General features: G+C 36.8%; 1 protein-coding gene across 17 annotated transcripts in view; it reads left to right on the top strand.

The window, feature by feature from the left end:
* MECOM (MDS1 and EVI1 complex locus) overlaps positions 1-26,374 on the top strand; it is a 581,780-nt gene that overhangs the window by 498,986 nt on the left and 56,420 nt on the right. For 12 of the 17 annotated variants that reach the window (XM_054482464.2, XM_054482462.2, XM_054482461.2 and 9 more), the window contains exon 3: positions 19,922-20,056. In XM_054482464.2, coding sequence (XP_054338439.1) covers positions 19,922-20,056 — 135 coding nt within the window. Of the gene's footprint in view, positions 1-17,183; positions 17,300-18,396; positions 18,450-19,921; positions 20,057-26,374 lie in introns of those variants that run through there. The other 5 variants (XM_054482465.2, XM_054482467.2, XM_054482466.1 and 2 more) reach the window with 5 other exon arrangements.

Below are 26,374 nucleotides of genomic sequence, written 5' to 3'. Positions count from 1 at the left end.
GGTCCTAAGAGTCCCTGTCAGTCAGTGGTTGGCTCAGAGTGACCCTAAATGCCAACTCCCAATTACCAAGGACATAGTATCTTTGGCATCTTAACAGACCAGTCTTTCAGGTCGTTATGTCTGAAATAGTGTAGCCTTGGAAAAGAACATGGCAGAATATACAGGCAGATTGATCAGAGTTTGAATCCCATTTTTAATACCTACCAGTTGGGTGACTTTGGGCTACTTCTTTACTCAATCTTATTGAGTTCACTTTTGTCATCTGTAAAACAAGGATAATAATCACCTTATAGTCAATGAGTTGTTACATTAAATGATGTATACTAAACTTTCTTCATAGAATAGGCACTTAATAAAGATTGTATTATAATTACTATTTTTTATCATCTTGCCAGCATCTGTTACTTCTACTACTTCAATGACTTGCTAATTGGTCACCCAGGATCCACTTGCCCTGACCCTACCCCAATACGCTTGCCACATTGTTGCCAGTGGAGTTTTCAAAGATGAGAATTTGGCAAGGATTATGTCTGATTTGTTTCTGAAAGAAGGAGTACATGAGTGAAATTAACAAGACTGACTAACGTTAGAAATAAAATATTTAAGTACACTTGCTTTAAAAGAAAAAAAATGAATGGATATCTTTTGCCTACATATCCAATCTTAGCCAAATTACTTACAAAGAAGTTAAATCCAGGGGCCCATTTTTAAGTAACTACAGTTCAGAAAACTGCACTGAATAGTATATATTTAGGCATTATGCTTATGATTTAAAAGTGTTTTGTGCTTTTTATTATTATTATCATTATTGAAAATGAGTTGAATATAATGTAGATATAAAGTCCTTGGTTGTTAAACAAAATAGGAAGACCCATTGTCTGAAATAAAATATTTCTAGTTTGCCTACAAAACGTTACGCCTGGATATGAACCTTTAGTGTGTTAGTAATTATCAGATTAAAAAAAGAATTACTGTTACTGCTTTCATATTTTACCAGAAGAATTATTTCTAAATTTTCCTTTAATTTATTCTGACAGATTCACCCAGCACTGAGTATGAAACTGTCTGAAAATTAATCTATTTGTTTGGAACACACACATGAAGATAAACATACCTAACCTACTACAATCTATATTTTTAAAACATGTGAGGATGATTATGTGAGGATGATTTTACACACCTAATGAACAATAGTATGCTGGGTTTTTTGCAAAGCAGTTAAATGAACATTGAAAATATGTTTCACCTAAGCTCCCAGTAATATTATTTTCCACTTTTGCCTATCTTTTGAACGACAGCAGGTCTCACCTCTTTCATGAAGCTTCCCGTACCATGCCATCCTTTATCCATCTCCCTTCTGTTTGAATCTCTGCAGCACTTATCATTCGAATGACATAATTTAGTACTGAATGACGTACAGTCTTGTACTATTTGCCATTCTTTCAAGTAGCTTAGTCTTATCTCTCTAAATAGATTGCATGGGACTTAACAGCAGGGACAATGGTTTAATATTAATTTTTTGTTCCCTCTGCCTTCTAAACCTTATCCTGCAGCATATTTGGTTTGGTAATTTTCAACCTGTGATTCAAGAGCCAAGGAATCAGAGAGAGTGGTGTGGGGCTAGGGAAACATCCCAGAGCTATTCTCTGATGGTCTGAGGACATCAGGCAACTGAATTCTCCATATCCACCAAGAGCTGTGGCTGGTATGCTTGGTATCTATTACTGCACCACAAATTATCCCAAAACTTAATGGTTGAAAACAACAGTAAACATTTAGTGTTCTCAGTTTCTATGTTTTAGGAATTCAGGGGTGGCTCAGCTAGCTGGGCAGTTGTGGTCCAGGGTCTCATCAGGTCGCAGGGAAAATGGCAGCTGCAGTCATCTAAAAATGGGACTGAGGCTGGATAATTTGTTTTCCAAGGCCACTCTTTCACGTAGCTGGCACATCCTAATTGTTCCCTGCATAGACCTTTCTACAGGCTGCATCATATCTACGGAACATGAATGACAGGGAGAGAGAGAGAGAGAGATTCTTCTTTTTTATAACCAAACCTCAAAACTCACATAGCATCCCTTTCTCCTCATTCTGTTTATTGGAAGTGAGTCACTAAGCCCAGCTTATATTCAACATGAGGAGAATTAGACCACTTTTTGAAGAAGGGGAGAGAAAATTTAAAATTTCTAAATATATTTTAAAACCATCACAGATGGGTATTCAGTATATTTATCTTCTCTCTTTACCATCAACATGGTACCTGGAACATGGAGAGGATATATGAGTGAATGGTTTGTCTTTAATCTGGGACCAGTATTTTTTTTTTAATCAGGAAAAAGAAGTCTTGTGTCTTATTTTAGGTCTATCCATATCCTCTAAATTCTGAACTGTTGGCTCAGGGAATTTGTAAATATCCATGTCAGACCCCTTTTGATGGCAGTGTCAAGGTAAGAATGTAAAAATAAGACTGTGCCTCTCTTGCTGTATATAAGGATGCTGAGGCTCAGCTGCCATTGCCAGCACTTATATTAGGGTTGGTCTTCCCAGTAGTGGCAATGATTCACCAGGATCCATGCATGGTTCTGTTCCCTTATGACTAACTGTAGGGTGTGGTATTTAACCAATGGCCAACCCAGTAGATTTTTTTCACTGGATTTTAAAGCTCCTTAAAGGTGGTGACCATGACTTGACCATCAATGTACACTAAATGTCAAATGATGTGCCAGGATATAGAAGATTCCTCATAAATACTTGCGGAGCAAATTGAACTAAGTTAGTTTACATGTTGAACTCATTGTCCTGCTATTGCAACATAAACTCCCAGCCAGCAGAACCAATTTTTGCACCCAAAATTGAACAGCGTCTACTGAGGTCCTCTGGATTCACACTAATGTCTTATCCTGTATATTGTCCTTCCTTTTCTGTGAATGTTTCATCTTCTTTTTACCACATTCTGAAGAAATGTATATTTTTAAAACATTTTTAATTTTTAATTTTTGTGGGTACATAGCAGGTGTATGTATTTATGGGGTACATGAGATATTTTGATCCAGGCATACAATGCCTAATTATATCATCAGGTTAAATGAAGGTATCAATAACTTCAAGCATTCAGCCTTTCTTTGTTTTACAAACAACTCAGTTATACTCTTTTAGTTATTTTAAAATGTACAATAATATATTGTACATTTTAAAATAAATAATATATTATTGTTAAATATATAATATATATTTAAAATAACTAATATATTATTATACAACATATTATTGTACATTTAAAAATAATTAAAAGGTACACCCTATAGTCACCCTGTTGTGCTATCAAGTACTAGATCTTATTCATTTAGCTTACTTCAAATATTGAGGAAAATGTAGTTCAAACCTAATTTCTGTTCAAGGTTTATTTTAAAAAACACATATCATTTCTAGCATAATTTTGAAGATTCTTATTTTTCTTCATAATTTTTTATCTGTCTCCAAAAAAATCCTTTCTTAGAAAATGTTTTTCCCCATTCGCATTGCAATTCCTGGCGTAGGGTTTAGACACCATTATGAATTTGTATTCCTATCACTTATTTTGGTTATTCTTCTCTGGCTCTGTATGCTTCCATCTCTGTTTCTCAGAAGCAAATTGCTGCCTGAGTGACCAGAACATAAATTAAAGGGATAAAATATTTGTTTCTCTTTTGATATAAAGATGGCTATATAAAAATCCACCACCAACAAAAAAAACCACAGAGGGCATTTGCATAGAAAGTACCAACGATTGCATTGAGTTAAAACTCCATTTAAAAATAGCTCATGCTTATTAGGTGCTTAGTATGTGCTAGACACTAAGTTAAGTGCTGTGCATGGATTACCTCATTTCATCCTCTCAATAGCCCTATGAGATACTTTTTATCATTATAGTCATTTTACAAAGCAGGAAACCAAGCTGATAAGTAACTTTACATATGTCACACCCCAAGCACATAGCGAAGCTGTGATTTGAATCCAGGCTGCCCCACTGCAGCTTCTGTGTTGTTAGTCACTATCTTAAACTCCTTTTTTAAAATTTTTATTTGGATTTATGCTATCTCTCCAAGTACTGTACTTCTTTATGAGTCTCTATTTACCAGATATTACACTAAGTGCTTTATATACTTTACCTCAATTGTTTAACCCTAATAACTTCTTAGAAGTCCCATTATTGCAATTTTATTTATTTATTCTTTTGAGACGGAATCTCGCACTGTTGCCCGGGCTGGATGCAGTGGCGTGATCTTGGCTCACCGCAACTTCTGCCTCCCGGGTTCAAGCAATTCTGCCTCAGCCTCCCAAGCAGCTGGGATTACAGGTGCCCACCACCATGCCCAGCTAATTTTTTGTATTTTTAGTAGAGACAGGGTTTCACTATGTTGGTCAGGCTGGTCTCAAACTCCTGATCTCGTGATCTGCCCACCTTGGCATCCCAGAGTCCTGGAATGATTACAGGAGTGAGCATGCCTGGCCCGCAATTTTAGAGATACTGAAAGAGAGGCTGAAGAAGTTGAAGCAACTCTCTCACTATTACATAACTAGAAGCAGACTCCATCGAGGGTGTAACATCAAAAGGCTATGGTCTAGCAGGAAACTGTGGATGAAACTGATTGCTCATGAGGCCAAGTGCTTTCCTTTTTACTGAGAGGAAGCTTGTAGTTTACTGGGCCCTAGGAAGAAAACTTCCTACCTCATTATGGCAGCTTACCATGTTCAGCCCATCACCTTCCCTGTGAAAGGCCATGGGAGACAGGAAGTTTGTGAAAACAGATGACTGGCACTTCTTCCTAGGTACGGGTGATTCGAAAGTTGAGTTATGAGAGCCATGAACCTCGGTTATCACCTGGACCACACACAAAAAATTTTGGGGGCGAGAATAATTAGAGAAGTGCTGGTTTGCACCCCACTACGCATAAAAACACACTAATTGTCTCAATTACTTATCTCGTCATTGCAATGGAATATTTTTCATAAATGAAACCAAATTCAGTGAATTTACATCTTACTGAGAGCTTAGGTTCTACGGTGAGCAGGTAATTGAAAATCAAGTATAATCAAATTTTTTCTCTGCTCAGCTCTTGAACCATCCAGTGTTGGAATGGATCACCGTGGCTTCAGCCGAGCACCAGAGGAAGTGGTATATTTGCATTCAGAGGATGCATAGTGTGAAAAATACATATCTTTAAACCCAAGAGTCACACTTGATGGAACACAATACTCATAGTACAAAAGGCATTTGAACACTGATTCCTTTTGAGGAAACAGATGATTCGTGTTTCCGTCTCATGCTCTTTCCTGGGTAAAGGCTCATTCATTCTCCCTCCCTCCTTCTCTCTCATCCATACTCCCTCCCTTCTGTTTCCCTCTGTTTGCAGTAGTTGAATATTAGTAAGTTGAATGTGTATATGTTGTGACTTCACTGTGTTTTCCAAGATTAAAATTCAGCAAAATATATTTTATGAAGACTTTTATAATGACCTTCTTGAAATCTTCCAACACTGATTACCAAGGAGATTATATACGGACAATGATAAACAGTTTTGTGGTAATTTATCCAGGGACGACAACCACCACCACATTTTTTAAAAGTTACGTAGCTAAAACACTTGGTGAATCATTTAAATTTAATTAATCAACACTTTTTTTTGAGAACTTTTGAACCTCGCCAGCTCTTGTAGAATGGATGTGGGGAGGAGGAATATAAAATTGTATAAGGCACAATGTAATATTAGACAAAATTATGAATTTAAAATGTTAAACCTGTAGTCATTTCAATCACCTTCCTAGGCTCATCATTTCAATGTTCTCCACATCATGATCCAGCTCTATGGATTATTTATAAATTGGCAGTCCATATTATATGTAGAGAGAAATTATGTGTGAATCAGGGTGCATATTTTTCTTTCCTCTTTAAGTACTTCCATTCATGTCCCTTCTGGCATCCCCCCTTCTAGTTGTAGGGCACTGTGTTAGCAAACTTGGATTTGTTTTCCAGCCAAGAACTACATACAAAACACAAATACCTTTGAGAATCTGCTTCTTGGAAGTTGACCAGTACTTAATCCTGGAGTCTATAGACAGGCTATGTTAAGATTTTATTTGAAGTTGAAGAATTTACTCAACAAAATTTACAGAAAGATATTTTCAAAGGTACAGCTGAAATCAATGTCCATATTTTCACAATGATATAGAGATTGTATTGGTACTGTAATTGCTATAGGAATATTTTGACATTTTACCGTTTGATATGTATCATAAGATGTGACACTCACTAAATGGATTATAAACTAAACATACTTTTCTGGCTCTGTACTGTTGTTACTTTATTTTTTAAGTGTTTGGCTACAGTCATTGAAATAGTGAAATGAAATTTTAGGATTTCCAACACAGAGAAAGGATAAATGTTTCATGAAATCATTGATAATAACTTAACACATTAGTTGTTTCTTAACGCTGTAACAGACATCATAACCAAGTATAAGTAATATGCAGCATCCACCATCAGAGATTTGGAGTGGGGCAATTATTCTGAGGCCAGAATTGCCTGACTAAGCCTTCTTCCTTCCTTTAGTGTACACGTTTTTAGGTGTACTTTCAATAGCAGCAAGCACGTTCAATAGAACACAAATTAATCACAGCCATTAGTGCTCTTTGCAGAGAAGACTGTGTGGTCGCTCCTATGAAATGTTCTGATTCTCAGGATGAGTTAATTCATCTGGAACAACATTAGTTCATCGAGGTTTGTGGTTTATCTAAAGATGAAATTCCTGTAGTTTTGCATGCCATCTGATTTAATGTCCAGTTAGTTTAGTGGTTAGACAGTCATGGGCAGGCATAACACATGAATCTAATATCAAAAACTGGAAAAAAAGGTGAATTCTTAAAGGTTTAATTCAGGCATCCTTAGATGGAGATTGCACTGCTGCTTTTCTTTCTCCTAGGGAAATGCATATCTAGATAATGCGAAATCTTATTAAGAAAAGTCTAAATAATATAAAACATTGCATGTGAATATGCCCATGGTAAAAATCTCTGCTTCGGAAGGACTTTTAATGGGGGAGGATAGGAAGAAGTGGGTTGATCTTGAAATGAGATTGTATATATTCCTTTGGAAGGTTCTCAGGCCGTTACTCAAATACAATTGTAATAGTTTACAGGCAAAGGATCGATTGGCTAGAGTTTACTGATAACCTACTTTCTTTGTGAGCTTTATAGACTTTCCAGATGCTTTCAATTTGAATAAAATGTGGAAGCTTCATTTTGTCTTTATTTATTTATGACTGTTTTGTAGGGACTTTTTTTAAATCAAGAGTTGAGAACAGTCAGTTGACAGAAAAATATATGTATGGGGGATATTTATGCTTTTCTGAAACAAAGTAATATAAAACTTTATTTACAAAATTGTTTTCCTTAGGTGTTCCAGTGGAAGAGGAGAGAGGCTTTCATATAAGTTTAATGACCTATGATGATGCCTGGTCGAATAAGCCAAATAGGTCTCTTTACTAAAGGACTTCCTAGACTTTTAGAGTTTTAGACTTAAGTGTATTTAGCACATTGATGCTCATTGTGAAGCTCCAAGAGGGAGCTATCTTTATCCATTGGGTGAAGTTAGCTCTCTGAGTTGACCTCAGAGCCAATTTCCAGGGAATATCTGATAACAACTTTTCTAATAACCAATTAGAAAATGCTGGTGTGAAGGATGTTTCCTGCCATCAAACAGTATACAGGTAGATTGGCTGATCACAGAAATATCCCAAACGCTTTTAAGAATAATGACTAATTAGTGAATGGTTTTAATGTTACATACTGTAAAAATTTCAAGAAAGAGGGCCTGGAAGGCTTTGCAGGAGCTTGATGAATGGAACTATCACTTTGCCTACTTGATCTATTGTTTCATCTCCTGAATGCTGTCAGTATCAGAGGTAAGAGAAGTGAAGGACCTACATCAGCACAGTTGAAGGGCCAAGAGCTTCTATTCATATTTCCAGTTGTTAACCAGTGCTAAAGATTTGTGTAGAGGAAACAAGCAGGAAACGGGCCTAGAAAGAAGATAAATTTGACATCAAATTGTAGAAGAGGAGATTGCATTTTGGATTAGGGGCTTTATTTTCTAGCAAATCGGGATCCATTGGAGTTTTTGTTAGTGAGGTTTTTCTTTTATTTTTTGCTCTTTACCTTTTGTTTTTAGGTAAAGCAAAGCATTGTTATAACTTTGTTATTTTAGGAAAACTAATGTTTGGTGTAAAAATGCCACAAAAACTCAGGCCTAAAAGGACAATAGCCTTCCCTAGACCAGTGCCAGTGGGAAAATGAGCACCCTGTAGAAACAATGTAACAGACCAACTGAACCAATGACTATTTATTGGGGACAAGGGAAGGAGAGGAGCCCAAGATACTGTCCAGGATTTGTGCCCAGAGAAAGGAGAGAGATGGTAAAGAAATGGAAACATGGGGTAAGGCGAGTATGGCAATATTGTGCTATCTGGAGAGGCAGCAGTGGTAGGAATTCCTTTCTAAATCCCTGAAAAAGAATCATCACTGCCTCAACTGATTCCTAAGGGGGAATAGTGTTAAATAACCAAGTTTGCTTGGATGTAAATAAAGTAATTCCCCATACATTTAGCCATAATTAATTTATTCTTACAAAAAGTCTCAAAGACAGTTTAGTTTATGATGGAAAGCTGCTATTGAAGATGTCAGTAGGAACAAAACTTGATTCCGTCCTTAAAAATCTTACAATGGTCCTTAGGAGGACAAGAGCATTAAGGACACACCTGTAAGTAAGGCAGAACTGGCTATAAACCAGGAGAGAAGCACAGATAATTTGGGTTGAAGGATGGAAAGGTCAAGCCTGGGTGGTAAAAATCAGCAAGCATAAAAAATGGTTGGTTTAGAAGTATAGATAAGATTTTATCTATGATAACCAAGGCAAAATAAATTATAGGTTGAGCAATAATAATGATAGCAATTAAAATTATAATAGCAATAGCAATAATAATAGCTATTTTCTATTGACTATATCCTATATCCTCTTCATGATTCTAAGTGATTTACCTACATTGCCTCATTGAATTCTCAAAAAAAATGGAATGAATTTATACTGAATTGTTAGGCAATTGGAACTCACTGAAAAACTGTGAGCAAGGGAATAAGTAACAGCAGATGGTTGAGAGGATTAACATCAAGGACTTTAAACTGGTGGGAGAGTGAATGGTGGTCAGAGGATCTGGTAGGAGATCATTGCAATAATTCAGACTAGAGGTAACAGGCATCCAAATTAGGCATTCAAACTAGGTGAGAATGGAAGTCAAGGAAGGACCTGATCCTTTTTTTTTCAACAAACATCTACTAAATACTTGATGTCATGCATTATGGTAGACTCTGGGCAACAGGGGCAAAAAAGATAGACCCAATTCCTGCCGTCTTTGTACTGAAAGTCTACCTACCAGGAGACATTGTAGAGAATAAATTTCCTGGCCTTGGTAACAAATATTGACCTAAAACTAGTCCAAGATGTGTGTGTGTGTTCCTACCCTCGTTTTTAGGGCTCTGGAACTCAATGGTGTTCCACCTTTGCCTCAGAATACTCTCTCTTACTGATTGGCAGAGAACACAGTGGGTAGAACAGAACAAACTCAGCTGCAAGCCAGACAGAGACGGACATCTTCATGGGTAGCACAGCTTGAGAGAAAAAAAACATTTTTCTTAAAATTCTTCCCTTCCAAGGTCAGGGTAAGGATTAGGGCAACTGACACTGGAATGGTAGAAGGAGGATACAAAAATACTTACACTTTGCTGTTCCTCAAAGTATAGGCCAGAGTATCTTCCTCATTGTGCATGTATGTAAGTTTACTCTAACCCGTTACACAAACACAAATACAGTGAAACTTACAGTATTTTGACCTGTTCCCATGAACTCAGGGCAGTTCACACTCACGCTCACGTTACCCAATTTATTTTCCCAACACTCGTAATAGTCTGATATTATGAAACTTTCATGGAAACCAACTCGAAGGTTAAGTGACTTACCCAAAGGTACACAGCTAGGCGTGGAGACAGGAGGAAAATCAAGCTTCCAACAAACTTTCCCCACAAGATTATGAGTCTAAAAGCACGCTTAGATGGTGTTTCTAAAGCTCGAGGGAAGAATCTGACCCTGGAGTTATTGCATAATGTGCTAAATACTATATTGAAAGATTGAATTACTTAAAATTAATAAAATAATGAAAAATGAATTCCTTATAGAGTGGAGATTTTTTCCAAAAGCACTTACTACCTCACTAATTTAGTCTAAAGTTAAAAAGAGTGAGGGATTTCACCTTTTGAGACTGATGATAATCATAAGCAAAGTTATCTTTTATAAAATAAAAAGATAATAGTAAATTTTTCCTAGTGATATAAAAATACCAATTGTCTGAACAACCAGATTGATATGTTATGCATTTTTTGTGAATGTCTCAGTTTTTGTATTTATTTTTTCATCATTTATTTCTTGAATATATCTTGTAATAAATACACATCAAAGAGTTAAACATCTCTACTTTTGGGAAATATTTCTCTATTGTCTCTATTTGCTACCAAAATTTTACAGTATTTTATTAACATTTTTATTTTATCATAATATTTTCATTTAAACTTGGTATAAATTTGTTGCTGTGCATTAACCACTCAGCATCATAACTTAGGACTGAAACACATCAAAATAGTCCAGCAAAAAATATTTTAAATATGGCAACCTTAACTGGAGTTTAGAAAAATAAAACTTTGAGTATAATAATTTATTCACCAGAGCTGTTGTTTCAGCAAAGTACTTCATCTTAGTTTCCAAAGAACTGCTAGTTGTTACTGAATATATTTTAAAATAGAAGCAAAAAAGAAATCTGCTCTCATTCTGGCCAAATATACTATAAAATATTAAACTGTTAAAATCTTTGGCATTTTGGAGAAAGATCAGCTAGGTGATTATGCTTGTATAGTTAATTAATAAGAAAGGAAGTAGGTAATGGTTCACTGGGGAAACTTTTGTTATCACCATGTCTATTTATGAAGGATCCCATGCTGTAGGGACAATAACGGGGTGCTAATTCTGAACGCACACAGTGCCGTCCTACAAAGACATCAAGATTTGTAGGAAATCAACCCTCCAGCAGTCCTGGCAAGCCAGACTGACCCCAGCAAATGAAAATAATCAAAAGTAATTAGAAGCGTGCTGGACTACTCCTCGGAGAGCCGAATAGGAGAGTAAACATGCCTGAATCCTCGAGCCACTGCAAAGGCCCATGTCTGAGCTGTTAGGTGCCCTGACCTTGTCCACATAAAGATGTGATTTATGAAGTGCAGGGCACAGCAGCAGGGCTTCTGTCTTCTCCTGGAGAACCAAATTACTGAGGTGGAGATTAACATGCTTTCAGTCGGGCCCATTTCCAGACGAAGGGAAATTTTTTATTTACATTTTTTTTTTACCTTTAGTTTCCTCCTTTCTAACAGCACACCCCAATAGATAAAAATAAATAAATAAATAATTAAAAAAATTTAAAAAGGCAGAGTCCACCAAGAGTCACCAGTAATCTCTCTCCAGTGCAGTGGCAATATGTGTGTGGTGCTATGGACAGTCACAGCATTTTTGTTGGTAAATTTGTATTGTGCTGGACTGTTTCACTGGATCTGTCTGATCAAAGCATCACAGAATTCACATTCATGCTTAGAGAACCAAGCTTGCAAAATACTTATTAAATTAAAAAAATCGAAATTATTAAAATTAAACAGAATATCACCTTAGATTTCATGGCTTTCTGATCTAGTTTATCTTGCCTAAAGGTCATGCTTCATTACAAAGTTTACTCTATTAAATAAAAAGATTTGGGAAAAGAAATTGTGGGTGGTAGAGAATTTAGAGGAGTAGGAGAAAGACAAATTGGGAGAAATATTTATATATGAATCAGTGGGAAGTCTCTTGAGTCCTAAAAGACATACTTACATTATTTCTTATCTTTGTGTCAGTTAGGTTAGGTAAGATTTTACAAAATCCTATTCTGACATAGAAAAGGAAGCATTGATTTTCTTTTTAAATACACATCAATATCTATACACGAAGCTAATTTAATTAGCAGGCACTTATTGTTCAGCCAAATGTCAATTTCTCAGATTATTTCATGCTTCTTGATATGAACTGTATGAAACAGGATTTAACAGAATCTCCATGAATAAAACTCCACTTGAGAAATGTAAAAATGCACATGTACGTTCTTGAAAAGCTACAAAAAAATAGTGTTAAAACAAAAATGTTAGGCTTGGAGTTTAGTGTATATTTAGCCACCTCAAGAAACCCAAAGCTGCAGAATTAAGGGAACTTAGACTGAGGTTATAAAGTGCCTTCCTCTATAAACTAAAAACATAATGTCAGGGTGAATGGGAACATACTTTATTAACTTTACGGTATTGAAAACTGCCAGCAAGTTGTCTTGTTTTTAAATATTGTCCTCTGCAGAGTGTTACAGTGCTGTTTGTCCACAGGAAGCCTATTAAAAGTGGACAGTGCAGTCATTTCATCTGGCTTTGGCTGGACTGCTTTTCTTTCCTTTAATGATGTGCTGGAATGTACCATGCCCATAGGGTCTCCATTAGCAGAACTTTTACTTCTGGGACGACCATGAAGTTTAAGGCTTAAAAGAGGCATCAGTTTACAGTCTTGTGGGAATCACTTGAATACTGGAGCACTAACTTCTTACTGCTTTAACTAATATATTGACTTATTTTAAATAAACAGTTACACAATGAAGGCAGAGCCAGTGGCCTTATTGGAAATCTCTGGGCTTTTTAAAGATTCTGCAATCCACACAGCTGGGGAAGGAAGGAAGGGGCCTGAGGAGGGTTTATGCCCTTTTCAAACCAGGAAGAAAACACATTAACCTCTCCCACCCCAGCCCTGCCATCAGCCAAAGGGGGATCTTTACAACTCCCAGAAAATCTATCAGCTCACACTCAACCCTCATATTTTCCAATGCCCTTTTCCTGGTAAACAACAATTAACAGAACAAGAAAGAAAAAGTAATCATTCCTTCTGGAAAAATGTTTTTAAAATCTGGTTCTCTTTTTAAACATCACTGATGAATCATTCCATTTTCTACTTTCCCTGAAGCTATACATTCGTTTTAGTTTGTTCTCCTACTCCATCCCCTTAATATTTAGATCATCTGTCCTGATACATGTTTGCAGATTAAAGCTGGTTTGAGATTATAGTAAAACCATTATTTTTAATAGCCCATTTCAAGGGCAGTGCTAAACACTGCAGAACACGCATGTTACTGATTACTGCTGAGCAGACAGCGGCTTTTGCAGATTAATTTGTAACTGGGAACTACTGTAAACAGATTTCACCAGAAATCCCAAGGAATAAAGGGAATTGGTGATGGTATTTGGCTCCTTGTATTTATTTATTGTTTTAGAAACCTTCTGATGGAAAGCAAGCTAACAGGGGAAGAAGCAAGCCCCTTGCAAAAACCTTTTCCTCTAACCTTCTTTCCTGTTTCATTCATTTATTGGGGAAGACGGATCAGGTCTTCTAAATAATTCTTATTTAAATAGCAAGAAGACCCTTTCATGAGAAACAAGGCCAGTCTAACTACTGTGGGATTTCAGAACTCTATCTTTAAACTTTAAGTTGTGTGAAGAAAAAGTGAGATGACTCTGCCTTTACATGAAGTTATTGTTATATACCCAAAGGAGAAACGGAGTGGGATGGGGTGGGGGAGAGGGGAGAGACAGACAGACAGACACACACACACACACACACGCACGCACGCACAGAGAGAGAGAGAGAGATTAAGATTTAGTGTTTTGTTAGCTTCCTGTGCCCAGGTCCTTCTGATGATTTCCTTTAGTCTTTTTCAGAATTTATTCAGTGGAGAACAAGACTGATGATGACGATAATGATGATATTAATATAATAATAATGATGATGCAATGAATTCTCCATTCTTCTAGGTACATCTTCCAAGGTCTCGGAGGGTAAGCGTTCACTCTTGGTTATATTTGGGGAAGAGAAGCTCAGACGTAGGAATAGCCTTCGCTCAGGCTGATGTCTACAGGCCTGGACTGCAGTGTGCCCTCCTCTCGTTGTGAGGCTCGGGAGGACGCGGAACGGCGGGCGAGGCGGAAGGCAGAGCTGTGTTGCCGGCGCCTGGCGGGCAGAGGCGGGTTCACCTGGGTGGCTGGAGCCGCCGGCGTTGCGCTTTATTTCGGAGCGCAATGCCATCTACCGGCGTCCTGCCGTACCTGCAAGTGTCCAGACCTTGAAAGTCGCTCCGCCTCCCCCCACCCGAAGCCAATATAGGGGAAAAAACTCGGAGGCCCTTTCCACGAAATCCTAATTTAGCCAGGACCTGCCAATGATTCCACACGACCTTTTGTTTGCCTACCGACGTTTCCTCGTTTTGAAAGCAGTTTTGTAAAGGGCAAGGAGGTGGGGGCTGCAGGGTTGGGGCAGGGGTTGGGGCGCTGAGTTCCCAGACCCCCTGATCAGGCCGCACTGTCTGAAGTAATCGGTTCCTCAGATTACTTGTATTTAATACACAATGCATCATAAAACAAATCCCTCATCCTGACAGGAAGAAAATAGAACAGCTCATAGCTCGAGCCGGTCCAATTTATGGCTAAATTAAAAAAAAAAAAAAAAAAAAAAGCTCCGACAATGGGCAAGTTGAGGAAGGGCAGGAAATCAATGGCTACGAACCCGGAGCTCTTAAAGGTTCTCAAGCGCCCAACTCTATGGGAATATCTGACCGGGTTTTAGGTTATGTACAAAGGATTTTTCCTGTGCTACCTACCACTGCTGTGCGATTTTCTCTCAAACAATGGCCATTATCTGAAATAACAGTTCAATGTCACAGATAACAGGCCACCGAAACGAATTAGTCACCACCTCTTGTCATTTTCTCTCCCCCAATCCCTCCCTTTTGCTACTATTTTTGTTTTTAAATCAATATTTTGAGAAAATATAGTCCTACTGGATTTACACGTTTATTTGCACTTGGAGAAAACAAAAAGTGGGTGTGTTATCCCGTTTGCAGCTAAAGTTTAACCGTCAGCACACTTTCCAGCCCCTCTTGCCCCACCTCTCCCCCGCAAGTGTCCCTAGACTCGCTTACTTTGCTTAACTTTCCATTGTTGAGCTGGGGAGTTGGATTTTGTCCATTTGTTTTTATGAATGGAGTTTTGTGATAAAAACGCGTTTACTTCCATTTAGCCAGTGGGATTTACTAAATCTTACAAAGGTGGCCATGAATAAATCTGTAGACCCTTATATTCTGCTATGTATCCCCTGTATTCTTTCTTCCAATGTCTTTTCTACAATATGTTGGTTTAAATGTACCCAAGGTATATTAGAAAGTTATTAAACATAGGATAGTACCAATTACTAAAAGCAGCATTTATGATGTTAAACGTTCAAAAATAATCTGAGTTGTCAAATTGCTTATTGCACGTTTTGGCGTTCAAGGTGTTTTAATTAATGTATCAAAGAAAATGGCAAAACCTCACCAGACAGTCATCAATCTCTCTAAACCCATAATACGCCATTTGGGCGGGTTATATGCCAATAATTTTTCAGATTTTAAAATATCTTTAAAGAAAAATATGATTTGAAAATTTTGCACGCCCTTCCCCTGACCTAGCTACAAGAACGAAAGGAATAAATTAAAGTATGAGTTTCAATTAAAATTTTTTTTTTTAATGCTTAGCAGAAAACTGGAAATGTACATGTCAACTTTTCATTCTTGAGGTTGCTGTTTTCTGAGAATTTCTAAGCTATTTATATTTAGTCTGAACTAGCGTCCCTATACCTTAAGCTTTATCCTCGCCCCCTCCAGCGCTACCTCTCCCCCCTACCCCCTCCCCCTCCTGCCTCGGTGCACACACCCTCACACCCCTGAAAGAACTTCTCTACCCTTCCCCATCCCTCCCATCCCCCATCTCTCTCTCTCTGTCTCTCACACACACACGCACACACAAGCACACACACACTCGCGCGCACACACACACACACCCCACACTTGTGCTTTCAAGACATCGAAACAGAGGCTATTTCCCTGGGGAAAGAAATCCTGCCTGGCGAGATCTCCCCATTGGTTGTTTACCCGGAGAAATCTACATGTTTAAGGGGGATGGTGCATCCATAATCAGTCTGTCCCTATAGGACTTGGGTCTTGGCGACCTTTTTGTGACCTCTCCCGCCAGAGGAGGCTGCTGTCACTTTAAAAATTTAAAAGAGGAGCCCTTCTGGCTTCCGATCAGATCACTCTGGGCGGCGGGAGATAGCTCCCTTTCTCCCTCGCCCCGGGTTCTTTCTGGATGGCCGAGCAGATCCTCTTTAAAGAGACAGTTCATGAAATAGAAACCCGGCGGCTGAGCTTGGAGTTGCGAAAGGGGACGATCCAGTGAGGGTCCAGGACCCGCGAAGGCGCAGCGGAGGATCTGAAAGGGGGATAGAGCTCCCCTCGCCTCCCCAGGCCCCCCACCTTTTCAAACTCTCCTCCTCCTGCTTGTTTTCCCCCATTGGAACTGGGAAGGAGAAGTAGAAGTTTTAGTGGGTTTCAGATAACTTTCATTACACATCGGGCTGATAAGAGCAAGAGAAAGTGAGAAAAGAGGGAGGTGATGTGAACCAGAAGGAATAGCTCCGAGCTCATTTAGGAAGGGGGAAAAAGCCAAAACACACCAAACCCGGGTCACCCAGACGAGAGAAGACTTCATTTCTTGTATTAAAAATACACTGTTGGCGGACAATAAATCCGAAACGCATGGTCCTGGAGAGCAGATCCTAGAGACGGACAAAGTTGTCAGAGACCCATTTGGAAATCGAGACGCGAGACTTTTTAAAAATTATTATTATTATTTTTAAACATCTCGAAATGTTGCTCGGGATCGTTTGAAAGGATTTTCGTGCAGGAGCGTTGGGGGCTGCTGATTATTTTATTTTGTTTATTTTGATTCTTCTGTGATTGCCTATTATTGCTGAGTTGAGGCCATAGAAATCTAAAGGTAAGAGAACTCCTCACTTTAAAAGGAAAAAAAAGTCTGGGCGATGTGAAAGTTTGTCACTTCGGACAGTTTCCTGCCGGGGCACCGTTTCTACGGGCGCCCCCCGCCCCCAGCCTTCTTTCCTCCTCGCCCGCAGTCTCGCGGAGCCCTGCTGCTTATCTACGTTGCTAAGCCGGGCGATTTCCTTGTTCCTCCTGCGAAACGGTGCGGTCTGGACACGTCTCCGGGGTGGGTCGTCCGGCCTTCGGTGGGTTTCTCTGCCGGCTTGTCGGCCTCTTTTCCTTGCACTCTTCTCCTCCTTCCCCTCCCTCCGTGTGTCTCTGTCCGTCGGTTTCGGGGACGCACAAGGTGCGGTTGCCAAAATCTGAATTCCTGGCACTGGCCACGCGACTTTGGAGCCGCTCTCGGCCGAGTTCCACCTTGCCAAGTAACAGCTTTGCTGTCCAACATCGTGTGCTGCTTCGCGAGAAAGTCACATTCGGACCCTTTGGCTAGATTGTGGGGATTTTTTTTTTTCTTTTACTGTTGGTTTTTTGAAAGGCCCTTTCTCTAAAGTCTACCTAAAGGGTTTTTTTTTTTTTTTTTTTTTAAGCTATCTTTGGAGCTTGACAGCTTTTAAAAACACAGGAGTGTGTTATATGAAATGACTGAAGATGTGTCGTTATTTTATTCGAGATTTCTGACACGATTAAGACATTTGGGAGACAAATGCAGTTCTGCTAGCAAATCAAAAGTGAATAATTCACCCAGGGGGCAAACGTTTCTGGAGAAAGCTAAGCTTTTGTCTTGGGGCAAGAATATTGAGAGGAAGAATGTTAATATGATGGTGAAATCTTTGAATAATCATGTAACAGATTTTGTAAACAGACATTCTTTGGAAATGAACCTTTTTAAAAATTAATTTTGCTGTTGACAGTGGCAATGCTAATAATGTTAACACGGAATAAAATTACACCTACAATTTTTATGTGCAGTGTATGTAATACTTAACTCCCTGCCCCTGTAAAAGGGAATGCTTGAAAGCTAAGGGGATGGATGCTTCTTGACTTTGAAAGTAACAAGTTTTCCACGTCTCTCTGCAAATATGAAATGGAATTAGTGTTGCATTTCACTGGCTTTATTCTATGTCCTTTATTAAATATTTCTTTGGTGTGTCAGGAGAACTGCCTTTTTTTTTTTTTTTTTTTTTTTGCCAGTCAAGGAAACAAACAACAAAAGATCAACCAGAAACCAAACAGACTGAACAAACCAACAAAACCCAGCAACAAACTCCAACTTTTTACAATTTAAAAATGTGCATTGCTATTATTTATGTACCTTCTCAACATCTGGGATGGGGGAAATCTCAAGTTGCCATTTGAGTTACTCAGCACTGAGAGTTGAAGAAACATCTTAAAGTTTGTAATTTTATTTATAACAAATTTTTAGAATTTGTCCTCTTAATAGAAAGAGTATTTAAGTGTACACTTCTGTTGTTGTTAGTGTGAAGAGGCGTCCTTGAAAAAGAAGAGTTTGATTTCTGTGTGTGTGTGTGTGTGTGTGTGTGTGTGTGTAGTGTGTGTGTTTAACAATATCTCTATCCTCTGTTCGATTTTTCTTTTTTAAATTTTGGGACAACTTATTGCCCTTCAATTTCCTCATGGCCAAAGGCTTATTCACAGGGCTTCTTGACTAAAGCCTTCAGAGCACTGGGTTTTTCTTGAAGTATATGGTGAGTTAATGACTTGAATCTGCAATTGGGTGATTGCCTGAATTCTATGCAAAATTGCTTTTGGTCTCAGTACTCAATTTAATTTTAACTTTGATGTAGGTATGCATACAGCAGAGATCTGTAGGAGTTATTTAATTCAATAATTTTTGTTCTAGGTATATTGCTTAGTCTTTGATAGGAAACTTCCTCATTTGTATTAATTGATTGACATAACATTACCAGCCTTTGTAGTTATTCACCATCAGGTCAACAACTCTACAGCTTTTAATATTGATGTTTAAGACATTATTGCTGTTAGTGAATCAGAATAGCTTGGTGTAAGTACACAAGATCTTAAAAATGGAAGTTTCCCTCTTCAATTTTTGTTTAGTGTGTCGTAACTAATGATTAACATTTAGATGGGCCAAATGTAAAATTTCATGAAAAATAACAAGATACAAGTATACCTAATGATGGCAGTTCATTACAGTATTTTAATATATTTTTTATTTGTTCACAAGGAGCCAGCTTTATTTTGCTTACTAGACAAAATATTGAAACATGCATTAACATGCGTTAACTAAAACCTGAGTTTGCCATACTTTGCATGAGTGTTTCCGAATCTATTAATTTGTTTTTCTTTAGTTTGTTTGGAAGCACCTATAAGACAAATCTTATTATCTCCTTCAATTAAGAGTATGATTTAATTGTTTCATGGTGATAAAATGCTAACCATGAAAAAAAAAATTTAGATGGAAGTTTTTAAATTAAAGTGCAAAAATGTGAAAGTATATGCTTACATGAGACTATACAAATATGAAATATTGACTATAATGTTTAGAAATATTGTGTTAATATATGCTGTTCAATATCATTTTTTGCAAAAATCACATTGGATAAAATTAGCACTAATTTATGCATATGAAAATAAGCATTTTTGAAACCAATTAATCAGTTTTTGTAACAAATTGCAAGTGCTTTATTCCTTTTTAAAAAAAGCATTGTGTTGTCATTTTCAAGGTAACTTCTCATTTCCCCTCTATTAATGTGCCTGTGATCTGACTTTTTTTAAGGATCCAAAGAAGGAATATACATTTCAATGAAATATTTTCAAACAACTGATTATTTTAATGAGTGGGCCAATATGGCAATTGATTGTTCTCATCTTCTTCCCTCCAGATCTTAGATGAATTTTACAATGTGAAGTTCTGCATAGATGCCAGTCAACCAGATGTTGGAAGCTGGCTCAAGTACATTAGATTCGCTGGCTGTTATGATCAGCACAACCTCATTGCATGCCAGATAAATGATCAGGTATGTTGTAAAGATTTTCTTGTCTTTCCTTGAGAGCACAAAAGTATCAGTGGAGCCTGAAGAATAAAAATAACAGTGAGCTGCAGTAGACCCTTGTGGCCTGTTTGTTGATATTATGAAAGATAATGCACAAATATAAGTAAAATGGAGAACAAATTCATATTTAGTACTACTTTCTTTACATTCTTTGGGTAGTCTATTCACTTTGTACTAGTATCCTTCATAAATGCATCAGTTTTCTTGGTGTGACTGAATGATTTAAAAACTGAGTATTATTACTGCCTACTGTTCAGTTTTTCTTTGCTATCATAGTAGGTACATTCATGAAAGGTATTGAGCTAATCAAGAACATCTTGTGAATTTATGCAGAAATTGGAAGTGATATACTTGAAATGTTATATAGGTTTTATTTGAAATGTATATGCATAGTATTGGTGTGGTCTTATCTAATTATGCATTTTATATTGATTTGCCTAATTATAAATGAGAACACTTACTTTTAGATTAATTAAAATAATTTTTTTGGTATATGTTAAAGAGTTTAAAAATAACCCTGCTGGAAATTGCTTTGTGACATTATGGAGGACCATGCAGTGAGGTTGACTTTAATAACAATAACTGTGAAATAAAGATCATGAAAATATCGTGAAACATATTTTACACTTAATAAAATTAGGTTATGAATCATATAATATAATATGACAATACCTGAAATAACAAGAAATTCAGCCCGTTAATTTTTGTTTTATAAACATTGTTGAGTTAGAATTTAATTATGTTTTAATCATTTATTTCTCTTAACCCAATGGTTTCCTAAATCAAATATGTTTCAAAGACCATATTGAAGTGGTTGCTTGGCAAATCTACTATGAAATCATCATCAAGAAGAAGAATAGTTTAACTTAAATGTTTCCAGTTGAAAACTTAAATAAAGCTACTGTCAATTGGTCTAAGACTCTATTTCATTCATTATTATGAGATTATTCTTTGGCATCTTACCAGCTACCAGATAATTTTTACTGATTAAACGGTGTAAGAGGTAGTAAATTGTAAAATTAGGTTTAAATGGAAATCATTTAAAAATCTTCAACATATATCAAAAATAATAAACCAATCAATTGTTTTTTCTCCTTGCTATAAGAAAACAAGAGGAATTATTGACAAGGGAAAACATTATTAAATTAGCTATTGATTGTGAACAGAAAATATTCCGTCTATCATATGAGTTACTGTCGCCATCAACAACAAATATTTTTTGAGTACCTACTATTTGTAGACGTGAGAAATACATAGGTATTGTGAGTGAATTAATGTTATACTCCTTGCAAAAGGAACTGGAGGACCTCAAATGATAGCTTTAAGATGAAATAATATAATCATATCATAATAATTGTTTGCTATTCATATTTATTGACGATGGAAGCTATTTCCTTAGACAGATAAAACTGTTGTAGAATCAGTGAAAAGATGATTTAAGAACGGGACTTGTAGCCAATCTAAGTCTACTTGCAGCCATTTTTTCATTTAATATTTATGTGTGTAGTGTTTTATAATAAATGTACTCTTATTGGGAATCTTGATTGCATTAAAAAAGGGAAACTGTTTTCCTGTTTCTCACTATGAATTAGGCTACTCATTAGAGTAGGCATTTATAATTTTACCATAGTTACTTTTGAAATATACATTGTAAAATCCATTGTTTTCAAAAGAAAATATGCCAGTTTTATGCCTTAATGAATAGCATGTTTACTTATTTTGACTAAAGAATCAGAGAAAATACTTAATCTGGGAAAACAGATAAGGACAATATTAGACGCGTATTTTTCTTAAGTGGTAATTTTTAACTCTTATGCTGACAGAAATCTAAGATGCTAACAGAATGCATATCCAATAATATAATTGTGAAATTCAAGTAAATTCATCCATAAACAACAAGGGAGGAAAGTCAGAGGTAAAAGTCAGATTTGTATGATACGTGTAGATGTATACAATCACTCTTAGCCCAATTGACAAGACAAAAGGGAACAGACACCCAAATAGTGTATGCATATATTATAAGCATATTCACCTATAAGCACATATGAATATTCTAAAATCCAATTAAAACTAGCAATTCTAGACAGCTTTGAAATGTGAATGTTGGACTAGGTACAATGATAAAAGAGTTGACTAAAGAGATTCTCTAGGTCTGTTTTTTGCTCTCTTTTCCATGAGGAATAGGAGCTGCCAAATGGTGAATAAGCACAACTCATCACATAATGAGCACTCCCATTGTGGGAGGTATCATTTAATATTTAGCTATAGAGAGAGACCCTGGTATAGGAGTAATTATTAAGTATTAATGACATCAACTCACCTGTCTAACACAAAAGCAAATGGAACGCTCTACAAGAAATTATAAAAAGTGTTTCTCTTTGCTCTGATTTTTAGATACAGATAAAGTTTATCAAGTGAATTTTAGAGCAAGACAGGTATAAATCCTGGACTCTAAAAAAAATGGAATTTGAGATGAAGCTTTCAATTGCAAGTTAGTCATGGTAATAATTAGGTCATCTAACAAAGAAATAAAAAGATTACCCAGGACAAAACAAGAGTGTATAAATTGTACTTTACTTTTTCAAAGATACATATTTTTAAAAATTCTAATGTTAAAAGATCAAGTTTAATCAATTCAGATCAGTTTTTAATGATATGGAGGAGCCATATTAAAGAAAATAAATGTGCTTGCTAAGATTATAATACAGTTTGATAGTAGTAGGACAGTCAAAATGTTGTATGCTGGATAACCTGTATTTGATTTCTTTGTGGGTGAAGAAGTTCTAGAAACAGCATGGATTTTGGTTTTTAAGTAAAGTTGATAAAAGATGTAATCTATTTTGTATCAGAAAAAAATAAAAACGAAAGCCACCCAGCTACCACTTTCCCCATACCTTTCTACCAGCATTTTATTTAAGGAAATTTTCCTGAGTTTAAATTTTCCAGTAGATTTCTGTGAGTTATTTCATTTCAGATTTTTTTTTTCAGACAGAATGAGCTTTGTGGCAGCTTTCTTTCTTGTCAGTGCTGCCTAGAAAGACTCAAGTTTTGTGATTTTAGACGTCTCTTTCATTTCGTGCTTCCAAAATTATTGCAGTGATGTTTTTGAAGATACACATTCTGAAAACATTGACATCACTGCTAAACCATAATTTCTAAGTAGCTGTGGCTTCTGACTGATATCTTTATTCACCCCTGAAAAAATGTATTAACTACAGTAATTTATCTCTATGAAAGAAGCTATACCAAAGACACTAGTAAATTGAGTCACAGTCACACTCAAGTCATAAAATAATAGATCCATTAAAGATACCCAAGTCTCTTTATCCTTAAGATTCTAATTATTTTTCCCTTAAAGTTTCTCTACAATGCTACATAGTTCTATGGCTGAGGTACGGTGTTTAGCTGGAAATTTTTACTGAGACAGACAATGCTTAAATATTTACATTCTAACAACCTGAAATTATCCTTGGTTGCTTTCAGGAGCAAGAACTGGCCCTGAAAGGCAGAGCAGGGTAGGAGCAAAAGCAGAGAGTTGGTTAAGGAAATCTCTTTCCAGACTAGGTCCTCAAGAGGACCAATATACAGAGGAAGCATAAAAATGTTTTTCTTTTTCATTATTCAGAGGTTTCATTTACATACAGAAGCACCTATGTGTTTAATGTGAAGTAGACCAAACATCTACATGATTTACCATTTTTTTTTAAAGAAAACTAGTTATTTAGATATTCTTTCCTTTAAAGTCTTGTAGCTGTCTTACTTTTACAAACCATTTTGATTGGTGGATATAACTCATTGCTTTAGGTTTGGTCGGTCTCACCCTGTTCTCACCTCTCTCTCCATCCTTTGGTAAGTCTCCTTTTGACCCCACATACACCCTTTGCCTGGATCAGAACCAGGGCTACCTACCCATAGACCCCCATCCACCTCAGACAAGGCCAGTTCTCATGTTTGAATAGATTCACAAAGCTTGGGTACTTATGGAGTAGTTCTCTGGACACAACAGCTTTACTCTAATACATCTTCATAGTGAAAACATATTGGTAATATAATCAGAGAGTCACTAAGACACAACTTACCTAAGTTGGCTTTTTAGATTTAAATGAGATCTGCCTTTCCACTTACAATTAATACAATTTATGTAAGTTGACTTTTTAGACTTAAATGAAATCTGCCTTTCCACTGATAGAATGATCTGGGCGAGTACTTTTGGATAATGTTTTGTATATGTAAGTGTGTGTGTATTCTGTACCATAAGAAGGAACACAATTTTATTCAAACTCCTGGCCTGCCCTAACATGGTCTATGAGTAGAATAAAGTTCTCAGAAACCCAAGACATTATTAATCTTGTCATTTACACAAGGTGATAAGTCCTTTCATTTTTAAGTAGGCCCTTGACAGCTGGTATTTAGTAAGTAGAATAAGAGAAGTCTGCTGTTCACCCTGAATAAAAAGAAATGTGTCGATAAGAGATTATCTAATGCCTGATGTATATTTTGAAGAAATGAGTTACAGAAGAATGAGTGCCCCTCAGAGAATACAAAGTCAGAATTCACTTAAGGATCCTGCCAGCTCCCTTGTGGTTAATGAACGGCAACAAGACTCTACAGTGTTTTCAGTTGGAACAGGCATTGTTCTCGTTTGTGCTTTACCTTATAAAGTTTTAACTGCTTCCAGGACGATCATAGCTGATGTGGCACCCCGCGTTCGCTCTCCTTAGGTCCACGTGAATGATTATATCAGACTGCTGTGACACTAGAACAGCATTTTATTGTGAGCTTATTATGGGCTCAATTATTATTTTCTTTGGATTTTACTATGAAAAAAATCCACTTTCCTGCATCATTCGATTAGTACAATTTGTGCAAAACAGCAAGGTAGATTAGCTATGTATACTGCAAAAATGTAATCTGTTACCTAACTCTTTACACTTTTTAAAAATGTTTGTGTCTACTGTCAAGTAATTTGTTAATTTGCTCTTCCTTTACAATGGTATCTGTCCACATTTTGTACCACTTCTTTTGATGTTAATGTTATTATTGGCTTTGGGCATTTTCTTTGCTTTGCTTTTAAGTCAAGTTCCACTTTTATACCAAAGTTATGCTCTGCTGTTTTAAGATGAATGCCAGCTGGCAATACCCAGAGACTGGCTTTGTGAACAGTGCCTAAGCTGACTTTGGGGGGATGTTGCCTGGCTGACAAGTTACTTCCTTCACCTGAAGATGAAACTCTTTCAAACATAGTTTGCCATTTGATTTTTACATCATAAAACAAACATCACCTCATCCCCTGCCCCTAATGAAGTTTCCTTCAAGTAACAATACCTAGGATGCAACACTGACATAACACTAGGATTTTTGTTAAGATTCACAAACTGCGTAAGTTGAAAGAGAGGGTGACCTGAAGTATTAAGTGTACATTTTAAGTAATTAGTGTTTGCATGTATATATCACGTTTCATTCAGGAAGATCGCAAAGCATCACACCCACAATAGACTGTAGCTATTTCTGGGAGGGCATATAAAAGTCATAAGAATGCTTTACAAGCCATCAAGGAGGATAATGTTTTGGTCAAGGACACAAGAGAAGCCTCCAGCCAAGTAAAATACCAAAGATGATCTTTTTAGCTTCTTTGTAATGTAATGATGGAACTCTTCCCAAAGGTTTGGAAACCATTCAAAATGATCATCAGTTTTTATACAGTCAGATGAAACGACCACATTAAAGACAGGTGGCTAATAGGTATTTTTGGGGCGTCTGTAGAGAGACCCTCAGAGGTTATTTAAGGAGACATCTTGCAAGGCTTTCAGGCTGGGTACACTGTAAGCTTCGTGTATAGTAATGTGCATCTTTATCAATTGCCCTATTTATGCAAACTAGAACTAACAATTCTCTCTCTGTTTTGTTTCATTCAATAAGTTATACTTGGTTTTCTCTTCATGTTACTGACAAAGAGATAAAGATGTGGAGAAGAAAAAATTTCCCCACCAAAGATATCTTGGTCTCGTGGAGTCATAGTTTTCATTTAGGAAGTGGATATAGCAAGACAGTACTTGATCTTTTTCAATTAATATTTTCTTGTCTTTAGACTGTGACCCTGAAGACAAATATGGGATACTTTTTCTTTGGAGAAACTAAGGGTGATTTGCTTTGGCAATGCGTAGCCATGATAAGGCTTCCATAGTGTTGAACAAATTTATGTTCAGTCATCAATCTCTGCTGAAGACACTTATCTTTACCTCTTATTAATTAGGCTCAGAATGTATAATAGGATCCTTCCTC

The sequence above is a fragment of the Pongo pygmaeus genome, chromosome 2 (assembly GCF_028885625.2).
Source record: "Pongo pygmaeus isolate AG05252 chromosome 2, NHGRI_mPonPyg2-v2.0_pri, whole genome shotgun sequence".
Taxonomy (NCBI): domain Eukaryota; kingdom Metazoa; phylum Chordata; class Mammalia; order Primates; family Hominidae; genus Pongo; species Pongo pygmaeus.
This window is presented reverse-complemented; position numbering and strand designations above follow the sequence as displayed.